General features: G+C 41.1%; 1 protein-coding gene across 9 annotated transcripts in view; it reads left to right on the top strand.

The window, feature by feature from the left end:
* Positions 1–12,674, top strand: part of MLLT10 (MLLT10 histone lysine methyltransferase DOT1L cofactor) — a 123,664-nt gene that overhangs the window by 69,622 nt on the left and 41,368 nt on the right. For 7 of the 9 annotated variants that reach the window (XM_033165881.1, XM_033165882.1, XM_033165884.1 and 4 more), the window contains 2 exons: positions 968–1,063; positions 9,890–10,145. In XM_033165881.1, the coding sequence (XP_033021772.1) occupies positions 968–1,063; positions 9,890–10,145 (352 nt within the window). The remainder of the gene's footprint in view (positions 1–967; positions 1,064–9,889; positions 10,146–12,674) is intronic. The other 2 variants (XM_033165886.1, XM_033165890.1) reach the window with 1 other exon arrangement.

A 12,674-nucleotide genomic window follows, 5' to 3' on the forward strand; every position in this document is an offset into this window, starting at 1 on the left:
AATATTTTCTTTAAAAGGATTTCATCCAGAACCTTAAAAAAGATTGCATTCCTACGTCCATGTTTTTCAGATACTTTATTGAATGATATAATTTATTGCCTTCCCAGCAAAAGTTGCTGAAAAATGTATATAAATGCAAAATAAAGCATAAGGACAGATTATGCCAAAATGCTCATTTTGCCAGTGACAAGTACCATCCATCTGTCAAGTGGATTCTCTGCAAATATGAAGAAGGAGAGGGTGTTTCGTTTCGTTTACCTCTGTAAAAACATAGTGAAGGAAAACAGACACATCCCACTTCCCCACTTCCTAACTACAAGCATTGGGGAAGAAGTAATATCCATGCTGCTGCTTGCATTCTTTGAAGATCTGCAGCAGGTAGAATAAAATATTGACCCTCTCCCAAGTGCTCTGAAGATGCTAGAGAAGTTGGAGCTGGGTGGATGGTGGCAACCACAAATGAAAAATGGCTAGCAAGCCAAGCAAAAGATGTGTGGATATCTGTTTTATGATGTGATGTAAAAACATGTTTTTAGGAGAAATGGACAACATTAAATTTTTTATACCTTCTTTATTAACAGTACTACTTTGCATTTATTACACTACAATAAAACATTAATAGTTTCTTATACATCAGAAACACTGAGGGCTGTATCCAACAGAGTTGTCTTGTTGGTGCAAGGACTTCCTCCCCCCTCTCCTCCCCTGGCCCAGATATCTTCTGGAGTTTCCCCACAACTCCCCAGAGCAATTTTTTTGGGTGTGTCTGTGTGTTTATGCTGGGAACACAGAGGAGAAGGGAGGTCAGGTTCCATTGCAGAAGTCTTTATGTCAATGAGATGACTTCTGTTGGATACAACCCTTCATTAATTTTTAGTAGCAGCTCATATTAACACAATTTAAATTACAAAAAATCATTTTGCATAAACCTGATGTTGCATTTTATTTTGCTTTCATGCTTTGTTAGAAATATAAAGAAAAGGATAAACATAAACAAAAACACAAGAAGCAATCAGAATCCTCACCGTCTCTGGTTCCTTCTCTAACAGTAACTACAGAGAAAGTAAGTGAGCTTTTCCTACATCTTCTTTAGAATGACATTTATATTCTTGGTGTATGTTTTATGGAGTGAGGAATTCTTCTGTTGCTAAATTGCTTATCACAGAGAACCCCTATTGATGACTAGCAGTCCTTCTGATCAAACAGCTGTGCTATTAGGTATTTGTAATATAACAAACTTGATTTTTGAAATGTACATGTTTTCTTTAAAAAAAAGGGATATCATTGATTCTATATTACTTACTATTCTGCCAAAGTACTCTGCTGCTTACATAAATAAATATAGTGGAATAACCTCAATTATTTTAAAAGTTTCATATTCTAATTTGTAATCAGAGTTTAAACTATAGTTTTCCAGTAAGTATCATGGTTTGGATGTTAGAGGAAACCCTGGAGTACCATATATATAGTAGTACAGCATAGTCTGTTGAAACATCCACAATTGAATCAGTTAAAATACATGAAATAATATTTCCAAGTAATTTGTTCAGTTAGCTGGTTCAATAATGCAGTATCAGAGAAACAGTAAGTGTTGGGCAGTAAATCTATCCTAGGGAGGAGGTGTGACATGTCCTCTTTCAAGGCAGCAGACACCACTGTCTCCACAGGCATTAACCGCCTTGTGAACCCACCCACCCAGTCCCTGCTGACTAGATCTCACAGGCCATGATGGGCAAGGGACAAGATAACATGTTTTTGGCTTGACCCTTGCAACCTTCCCGCCCACATTCTCAGGCTGCAATAACTCAAACTGATCTCACAAAAAAAAATAACCAGATGCGTGTTCTAGACACCTCTACAGCAAAAAGAAAGGAAGGAGAGTAGGAAGTATGGTCTCAACCCCAAAAGTCATTGGGAGTTTTCCAACTAATTTCTGTTAAGAGTAGACCCACTGATATCAATGTTAATTGGTCTGCTCTACATATGACTAACACTGGATACAACTCACAGATTATTGGACTCAAATCGCGGCATTTCTGGGCTATATTTTTGATGCTGTAGAGTTCCTGTCCTTAGTCTACTTATGTGACCTTGTAATACACCTTCCACTTTGGCAAACATTTTATCCAGTAGGCTAAGTATATTTTTGGTTATTGTACCCACCCTCTCTTTGCTAAAAGAAGTGTACAGTACTGTCTCCGTAACCTGGTGGTCTTTATGCAAAGATGATATCTAAAATAATTTTTTTGCTTCCAGATTTTATAAAAATAAAATCTTTGCAAGAGAATCAGCATAAATCTTGGCATTTGGGCATTGTTTTGTATGTCAAAATGTGTTCATATCTCTCACCCGAGGATCTTGTTTCTATGCAAGTTATATGACTTACATATAAAAGGAACATTAAGAGATTTTTTTCCTTTGGTGCTTTAGGTCATATGGAGCTCCTATCATTTGAAGGTTTTTTATGTAGTTGGTAGGCTTAAATTTATGTATTTGTTTGCAAAATGTGTTTCTAGATTTCATGGCTGTGGAGTTAGCTTTCTGTTTCCAACACCATGTTGTTTGAACAAATCTGTAATATAAGCAGAAGTATAACTGGAAATTACACCCATATGAGTGTTTCCTACTCTAATCATACGCAAGGGGCAGATTCAGATACTTCTCTTTGAAGTGGTGTAGAGAAAATAGATTAAAACATTGGGTACTATTTGCCCCACGTTTTCATAAGTTTTCATCAAACTAGTCTGTAATGCAGTCACCTGACTATCTTAATCACCAGTATTTTCTCTCCTCATGGCCTTGTCCTTTTAGAAAGAAAGACCTAGCATTCCTCATGTCAAAGCAGCAAGTTCCAACACTGACCTTCCTTTTGTAACTGAAAATTCCTAAGTTTTAGAATCTCTTGCTGGTTGACATTTCTATAATTTATGTAGATGGGATTCCAGTATTCAGATGTGAATGCACTTACACAGTTGCGTGTTTTTTGCATTTCTCCCTACCAATTGGTTAAAAAATGTTTCTGGAGAGATAATAGCCAATTCAGAGACTCTCAAACACTCCACTGTTTTATAAGTACCTTGGTAATGGTTTAATAAAATGGCACTATTTTCTTTTGTTCAACATACAGCTGATGGTTTCTTTTTTAATATACTATAGTGCTATATCAGTACTATAGCAGGAGCAAAATAAATAAATAAATAAAATCAGAAGTAGTGTTTGGTATTTGACACTATAGAGAGAGGAAAATAGAATCAAGCAAAGATATTTGGGCTTATGGTGTAGCTCAGCACTGTGGCAATTATTGGCATAGTATGAAGGGCAAACTACTGGATCACATTCCATTATGCAAGAATTAAAATATACTGAACTATAACCACTACGAGCATGTTTGGTAGAGACTTTTAACCAGGGATACAAGTTCTGTTCTGGAATTGCATCTTGAAGCTGGGCAAGTTACGTGTTGTGTGCTTTCATTGGATGAATCTTGTTCCTTTATTTTAAAGAACTGTTTAGGATGGGAGTAATTGGGATTGGGACCATGGCACATGGGGAGAGGAGTTAATGCTTCCCCTGTCATGGTCCTGATAAAAACCATGTCCCTGAAGCTGATGCTTGTCTCAATGGGGAGCCTGTTCTTGACACCAATGACAGCCTTAGGTGGAGAAGTTGTTGGGCTTATTACAGTGGCAAGAAGGTCAACCACTCTTTATGGCATGCTGAGTTCCCCATCTTTATCCCACCCTCCACCCCAGCCAGCTGTTGCACCAAATAAAATAACTATACATGTTAATTGCAATATATCTCACGAAATGGCCAGATTCTTAAAATGTCCCAGGGAAGTGTCTGAGAAAGATGAGTTGTAATTAGAAAGGCACTTCAGCTAGGTTTCAGTCAGTAAGTGTCGCCCCCCCCCAAACCGCCTCCTGTCCTGAAACTAAACTTTAATTTGTCACTTATGAGGCTTCATAGAATTTTGCCACAATTGATTAGGTTTTTAAACCTCTTATAAAATAGAAGGTGGCTTAATTAGTCACAACTAAATCTGCTTACCTCACAAGATTCCTAGAATAAACAATGGCTTGCCTGTTTGACGTCAGGTGGTCCACAACTTTTTTTAAAAAAAGATAGACACTCAGAATAAAAACAAAATGCAATACAAAACTAGAGTAAGACAGGCAATAAAAATAATGTCAGCAATTAAATGCAGCCGCTTAAAACAGTCTTTAAAAGGTCTGGGAGAACATAAAGACTTTTACCTGGCTCCAAAGGATAGCAAAATAGCCACAGGTGAGCCTGTCTGAGGAGACATGGCATCTTTTCTGTAAAAGGCCTCTGGTTTCCCATTAGCCTCACCTCATATGTCAAGGGCATCTGAAAGCATCATTTGCTGACCTACACATGGGCGCTTTGATGTAGGAACATGCATTTGTATTTGTATTTTAATCTGTTATTTTAAATTGATTGTGTTTATGTTTTTGCTGTGATTTTAATTAGTGTTAGCCGCCCTGAGCCCGGTTTTTGGCTGGGAAGGGCGGGGTATAAATAAAAATTTATTTATTATTATTATTATTATTATTTGTTCAGCTACTCTGATTCTAAGCAATGTATAATGTACAACGTCTTCAAATACTTGTTGGCGTGTATCTGAAGAAGTGTGCATGCACACGAAAGCTCATACCAAGAACAAACTTAGTTGGTCTCTAAGGTGCTACTGGAAGGATTTTTTTTTTGACTATGGCAGACCAACACAGCTACCTACCTGTTGTTGGCATCCGTCTGTCTTGAGAGACAATGGAGTGCATCTCCAGGAGCAAAGTCAAACTGCAGGAGAATCACAGTACCTGCTGTGCTGGTAACTCATAACTGCTGCCTCCCGTGTTATGTTTGCTGCGTTAGCATCACAGAAGTGACCTCCCCGAGGCGCAAGCCTTAGCAGTATGTATGGAGGTCTTGGGCTGCCCAAACGACAATACCGCCCCCCCAGCCTCACTGATGTATTGCTCTGCTTTCCTTTGGACCATGTTTGGCACCAGCTTGACTTTAGGAGTTGTACTTTGGATTGGTGTAGGGTTTACTCCTGAATCCTTTCTTCTCCCAAAGATGTTCTGCAAGGCAGCGGATGTTTAGGACCAGAATTTTCCTTCTTCTTGATGGGCTACCCTCCCAGGTTGAGAAGCCCAATCTGCCCCTCACTTCCCTTTACAGCACATGTAGAAACCACTTTCTTGACTGTTGGACCCACCATTGTTTGCATCTGCTCAATCTGCCGGAGCCTTCTTTGCATGCAGGGCAAGTCCATAACTCAGCAAGGGTTCGAAACCCACAAGCTACCCTCACCTGGTTTAACCGCCCAGTCAAAGCTGTTCCTGGGGTGCGGCCGCTGTTCCATGCTGACAGCTTCTAGGAGTACTAAATATGTTTGCAGAAAAATGTGTGTTAAGTGTAAATAGCACCTGAGAAACTGTCCGGAGCTAATCTTTTAGGTGAAAGTTTATACAGTCGTACCTCGTGTTACAAACGCTGCGTGTTGCGTTCGTCACGGGTTACGAACCCGCCAAACCCGGAAGTACCGGGTTACTTCTGGGTTCAGTGGTTCACGCATGCACAGACAAATCGCGTGGTGAGCATGCACAGATTTGGCGCTTCAGGATGCGGACCTTTCATGATTGCGCTTTGTTGGGATTTATCACTTCTAAATTTGCTCTTGGATTCAGCTGGGTTTCATTAGGTTTAAGGAAACCATTCCCTTTATTTCATGGTATGAATGCTGATATGTATTGAATCAAAATGGCACACCACCCTCCCACCCACACAAGAGGCACCAGAAGACACAGGGGGACTCAGGTTTGCAGAAGTACAGCATTAGAAATAAAAATAAAAGGGGACCAAGATCAGGAAATGGATTGTGTATACATGTGCACAACCATTTTCTGTCCTGACTAGTGGTTTCAGCCCGTTAAAATAACGGGCGCTAGAACATATGTGGTCCAAAAATGTACTGTAGTACTTGTGACATTTAAAACCGGGGCAGGCTGCGCGCGCAGAGCGAGGGATGGCGAGGGGGGGCGGGGTCTTTCCCGCCTGAAAAGCGAGGTTCCCAGTGGCCACACAAACGCAGACGGGCGCGCGCCAAGGGAAGGAGCCCGTGGCCACCATCCCCCGCGTTTGCCCAACCCTCACCTGGCAGCTGCGCCCCATCCTCCCAATTCTGACCCCCTTGCAAAACAAAACAACCCCCCCGCTGCTTTGGGAAAGGCAGGGCCGGTGCCTCGATGCCCCCCCCGCGCGTGTCCCTGCAACTCCTCTCCAGGCCCCTGAGGAAGAGGGAGGCGTCTTCTGCCTTCTTCGCCCGCTGCCCTGCCCAGGCGGAGGAGGAGGAGGGAGAAGAGACGGAGCCCCCACGGAGACCGGGGGAAGGGAGGGAGGAAGGAAGGAGGAGCAGCCGCCGGGGACAGAGAGGTACTGAAGCAGGATGAGGTCTGCCGAGGAAGGAGGAGGAAAAGGAGTAGGGCGCGGACCCAGCTGGTGCACACCCGACCTGCGGGCGCCTGCTTGGAGCTGGTTGCAGCGATGGCGTGTGTGCGGGACGGGCAAGGAAGGGGTCGGTTCCGCTGCTCCTCTGCTCCTGCTGCATTGCAGCTTCCCTCCTCCTGCTGTCCGTCCCCTTCTCCCTCCTTCCCTCCGCGTCTGGCGCGCTCCACAATGGCGGCGTGGGGGGGGGGGTGCAGCTGCGACTCCCAGGCTCCGGCAGAGGAGAGGCCGTGGCCTGCAAGAGCGGAGCAAGGAGGGAAGCCAGGGGTGGTGGTGGAAGTGGAGGTTGCGAGCGAGTGGGGGCCTCCGGAGCGTCGGCGCTCCACGGGGCGGGCTGCTCTGGGCCGCTGGGCCTCGGGGCTCTGTTTGTAGCAGAGGCGGCAGCAGCGTGACCTCCCTCCTCGGGCTCCCCTCGTCCTCTGGAGCGGGTGTTCTGAATCAACCGCCCGCTTAAACTGCCGCCGCTGCTCCTGGCCCGATGTCTCTCCATCCAATCCCTGTGTCCCTGGGGCACATGCGCAGTAGCGCAAACCCAGAGACATACGGACTGGACGCAGAGACACTTGCATTTTATATATATAGATAGTTGCAGGGGGTGGGGAAGGAGAAGTACAGGCAGTAGTTCCACTGCCATCTGTACTCATTTGGGAGGCCAGACTTGCAGTAACAGCTGCAACTGGAACTGTGCAAGCTACCAATGTCCTGTAACACATTTTCCTGTCCCAGATTTGAAAGCAAAGAGAGGAATGATGGAAATCCCTAAGGTGGGGCTTCTGGCATCTTCCTTAGAAATGAGACTGATTTGTAGGTTGAGAAGGAGAGTGTGTCAGCACAGCAGACTGTTAAAAGAAATAGGAGGCCTCTATCTCTGCCCAGTTAGAGCACAAGATCATGGGGTGGGGGCCTGATGATACCTTGTGGGAATCTCTCTGGGTGCTGCACCCATGGAACTGGAGAAACTCATATTTAATGTAAAATGCAGTAACTGATGAAGTTAAATCATCAGGTGTTAAGTTCAACATGGCTTCTACATGGTTTGATTTTTTTAATTTCCCAAAGCGACATGAGGACCTCAAATAAGTTCCAACATGGTACAAGTTTCTGAATAAAGCTTTCTTTCATTTGTCACATGTGAAAAGCTAATAGAACATTCATGTGCAACACCTTGACCCTTTGGAAATACTATTATGTGTTTATTATATTGTATATGGCCACTTGCTACCTGATTCACTAGGACCGCACAATATTTTTCTCATTGGTATATTTTTTAAAACTTCATTAAAGATTCACATTTGGTGTTTTTTCCAGATTGTGTTAAGTAAATTAGAAGTAATAGATTTTGCCTTCATATTTAAGCACTATTTTAATTTAATCAATATGTCAAATGTGTTTATATTATTTGTGGAATGCTCTCCTCAGGGAGGTTCACCTGGTGCCATCATTACATGTCTTTAGGCGCTAGGCAAAAACATTTCTCTTCAACCAGGTGTTTGACTGATTAACATTCTATGGCTTTTTAAATGTGTTTAAAAAGTGGGGTTATTGGTTTGTTTTTGTTTTATTATGTATTTTGCATTCTCATTTTGTATTTTAATGTTGTGAACTGCACTGGGATCTTCAGGTGGAGGGTGGTGTACAAATTTAAACAACAACAACTTTAAGTGGACAAAGTGCTTGTTGACACTTAATGAAGTGAAACCATACTGTACTTGTTTCACTGGCTTATGTCTGCCATTTTGAAAAAATGGTTTGAAGCATTTCCAAAAATGGCTTTTACAAAAAACAAGCCCCAACTCCCAAACCCCATAGTAATTCTGTTGCAGAATTAGGGGTGCAATCTAGCCAGATTTAAGCACTTTGATCTTCAGTTAGAGAGCATTAAGGAGATGTTCAAATATTTTCCATTAAAATGAATGAAAGCTAAGTTTTTAACGTTGGCTGGAATGTGTTCTGTTTTGGTTTTTGAAAAACAAACCTTCGGCAAGAATACAAAGGGCTGTGAATGGTGTTTCTTGCAAACACACATTTTCTTTTCTTAAAAAAAAGGCCTGATTTGCACTGCAGCAACTGCGGTCCCTTTAAAAATTTGTACTTGAGGGTTGGGGAAGCCTTCTTGAGCAGTAGTTGATATGGTTCAAGGGTGTGCAGCTAGAAGGGAAAATATGCAATCCATTTGTGCATATATGGAAGTATTTTAGGCATCTTTATAGAGCTCTATAGATCCTGGTCCATAACTACTAAATTTTCACCAGTAGAAAATCAGCTTGTCTCTGCATTAGTCTTTGATACTTCACCAGCAGTTCTATGCCTTCTTATCTGGAACTAAGTTCTTTAAACTCTTAGGAAACTTCTGAGTAGGCATCCATAGGATTGAACTGTTAGCACAATGATGTTTGAGATAAGCAAAAACAATTTTTTATAAGTTAAACGCAAGGAGTTTCATAATAAAGTCAAAAGAAAAATCAGGAGTGAATGAAATGGATACAGTTATAAAAGGGTTGTATAACACAACTTACATTGTACAATGAAGGAAATAGGAAAAAAGAAATAGGTACTGCCAAATAAAATTTTTAAAGGGGTTTGAATTTTGAATAATAAGCTTGTGTCTTACAAAAAAAAATTCTCCAGTTAATTTAAGATTTAGTTACTAATTTTTAAATGACAAGCAGCACTGCAGAAAAAAATCCATACACGTGTTAATGAATACATATAAATGTTGGTGTAAATATATTGTATTTCATCATATTGTATTTTATTTTATACGTTGTACAGAAAATTACAAAACTACCTTTCAAATATTTACAATAGTCTGAACAACCTAAAGCAAAAGAGCTATCTTACAAAAGCTTATATCTGCAAATCTAAGGCAATAAAGATTAACTTACAGAATAACCTGTTGTTACATGTTGCAAAAGCATGCATTTCAGCAGGAACTAGTGTTTGGAAAAATAGCTGACATTTTTTGTATTTAATAAATAGAAGTATCATGATTAAGTGTAAGGGGATGTCAGTATGTGCACTTCTACTAATTGCTGAAATCTGACGCTTGCAAAACTGACAGCTGATAGCTTGCTGATATATTAGTAAGTGTATTTTGTTCTTTATAGTTCCCTGTTAGTTTAATTTTTTTTTAAAAAACAACAACACACCTTTAAAGTGCTCAATTATTTTAAGTGGCAACTTTATAACTTCTTTTAAATACATAGTTAGGTTTAACTTTCTCTACGCTGTTTTATAATGTTGGGACACATCTATGTTTCTGAATTGAAATAACATTGTGTGCCTTTTGGAGTACAGTTAATTTATTGTGGTCTAACTGTCTCTCTCAACTTCCTCTTTCCCACTTCAATACTGTTAGACTTACACAAGCACTACCAACAACTCTATGACAGCCTCATTGAAGAGGCTGGAAGATACCGCAGCTCGCTTTACAAATGCAAATTTCCAGGAAGTGTCTGCACATGCTTCAAGTGGTAAAGATGTTTCAGAGGCCAGAGGTTCAGAGAGCAAAGGGAAGAAGTCCGCAGGTCATAATTCAGGTCAGAGGGGAAGAAAGCCTGGTGCTGGAAGGACTCCTGGAGCTCCGGTGTCAGCAGCTTGTACTTTTCAACAAGGTATTATTCAAGAATACTATATAACTTCCATGACTGCCAAGAATTAAATAAGTTAAAAACTTTGTAAATTTAGATGTACTTTTCTATGATTATATTTGATCAATGCAATAACTGAATTGTATGCTAATTTAGTTGAGAGAAAATGTTTTGGGACAGCTAGCAGAAGTGATACATCTTTTATTGAAATAGGTAAGTACTATTATTGTGATTAGAATATTCCTTTCCATGAATATTTTTATAGCTGCAAAATATAACCACCTGAGGGGATGAATCCTGTTTTTCCAGCTGACACACAGGCAAATGATTTTGTATTCATACAGTCTTTCAGGTTGTGGATTACATTTAATCAATCACTACATTTCTTTAGTCTGCATGCAGTAACACTTTTTTTTGAAGCAAACTGCTTATACTACTTATTTAATAATGGACAGTCTACAATCAATGGTTGTTTAAATGGTGATATTTTAATATTTGACACTGTATTTAACTCACTTCATTCTAGTTATCCTTTTCATATGTTGCTGTAAGATCGTCAGTGGTTGCTCATGAGTCATCAGCCAGAAGCCGAACTTCTAACAACTAAGTTCTTTATTGTGCAAATATTTACAGTGGAGCTAAAATAAAAATGTCCATCTCATCCCTCAGCAGAGTCCGGGAATGACCATTTCCAGTTCTTGGTCCAGCACAGAAGGCGCGGGATTCTAAACCCCCGCCTCCCCCTTCCACGTCCTTTCTCCCTTTGCGATCGGAGCGTGGGACAAGGTCCCTGTTCCCCACTTCCTGCTTGGTGTTGAGGCTCTGTGTTCCTGACAAAGCCCCTGTCCCGACTCCCTGCTTCCATCTCCCCCTCCCCACTGGAGGAGTGGTCTCCTCCTCCAGAGGAGGAGGATGACGAACTGCGGAGAGGGGGAGGTGGGTCCCTGTACCTCAACGGACCTGGGAAAGCTACCTGTTGGGGTGAAGGGGGTTTCCTGACAGTTAAGATCCACTCTTTTTGCACACAGATACCCTATGTAGTTATGGATTTCTTCTGCCACGACAGAAGAATCAGGAAACTATGATTAATACTAACCTCTGAACCATGTTTTTCAAAACCATGATTTCAAATAATTGCTTGAAACCTAGCTGTATCATACAACTAACTATGGTTGTAGTATAATGGAGGAGGGAATCTTTTGTGTAGATGAGAATAAGCAATCCAGACTTGATTTGATTTTCCAACTCATGGTGTGGCGGATCATTTGAACTGAGCCAAAGTCACCCTGGGTCTCTGCTGATGAATCTAAGAGTTCCAGGTCATCACAGGGGAAGATTGAGGGCAGCCTATCACTCCTAATTCCCTCCTACAAGCAAACAGTTGTGTGCTTTCATTGGATGAATGTTGTGGTATTTCTTTCTGTTCCTCTTACTTTCACAAAATCGCCCCCTCTTTGGTATTTGGGAGATGGAGGATAGCTCAGTCAGTAGAGCATGAGACTCTTAATCTCAGGCTTGTGGGTTCGAGCCCTACGTTGGGCAAAAGATTCTTGCATTGCAGGGAGTTGGACTAGATGATCCTCGTGGTCCCTTCCAACTCTTCATTTCTGCAGTTCTCCTTCCTCAATTTTCTGTGATGCTATAAAGTAGAAACAGCCCCTTCCATGCCTGTTTTCCCACCCCTGCAGTTATTCAGTATACTTGGGCTTTATTCCAGACAGCTGGTACGGGTGGGAAGCCAAAGTACCTTGGCATCTCTTGCAGATTCAAAACAGCCTGTTTAAAAAGTAGTTGTTGCCTGTCCTGGGCTTGTGGAGAAAAGACAGTAGATCAAACAGCAGATAACATGCTTGTAGAAGGTCCCAGTTTCTACCCCTGGTATCTCCAGTTATACAGGCTGTAGAGCTGATAAAGACCTTGGCCAGATGCTGCTAGTTAGGGTGGACAATATTAGGTAGACAGTATTAAGCATGATGGACCAAATCGTCTGCCTCTGTATAAGGCAGCTTTTCATAGGTTCAAGTGGGCTAGAAATGTGAATACCAAGTGTTAACACATACGACAATCTAATCCTTCCTAATGGATTGTAATGAAGTGTGCATGCACACGAAAGGTCATACCAAGAACAAACTTAGTTGGTCTCTAAGTTGCTACTGGAAGGATTTTTTTTAATTTTTTTTATTTTTTATTTTGTTTTGACTATGGCAGACCAACACAACTACCTACCTGTAACCTTCCTAATGGATTTTGCTTATATTATCCACATTATATACAGGACATAAACTGCCTAGTATAAGATATAAATGCAAAACAAACACACATTTCCAGTGCAGTTCTGTGCATGTTTACTCAAAAATAAGTCCCACTATGTTCAATACAACTTACTCCCAGGTAAGCATGCATAGGATAGTAGCCTGAGTGTACTTGGGATAAATATTGATATTTTAGTAGAATAAGAAATACTGCTTGTAATCATGCATAGCTCTCTAAATGAAATGTGAATGTCAGCTTCCTTTGGGACAATACAAACAATTTTTCTTCTTTATTATTGTT

Source organism: Lacerta agilis, chromosome 12 (genome assembly GCF_009819535.1).
Source record: "Lacerta agilis isolate rLacAgi1 chromosome 12, rLacAgi1.pri, whole genome shotgun sequence".
In the NCBI taxonomy this organism is placed as follows: Eukaryota; Metazoa; Chordata; class Lepidosauria; order Squamata; family Lacertidae; genus Lacerta; species Lacerta agilis.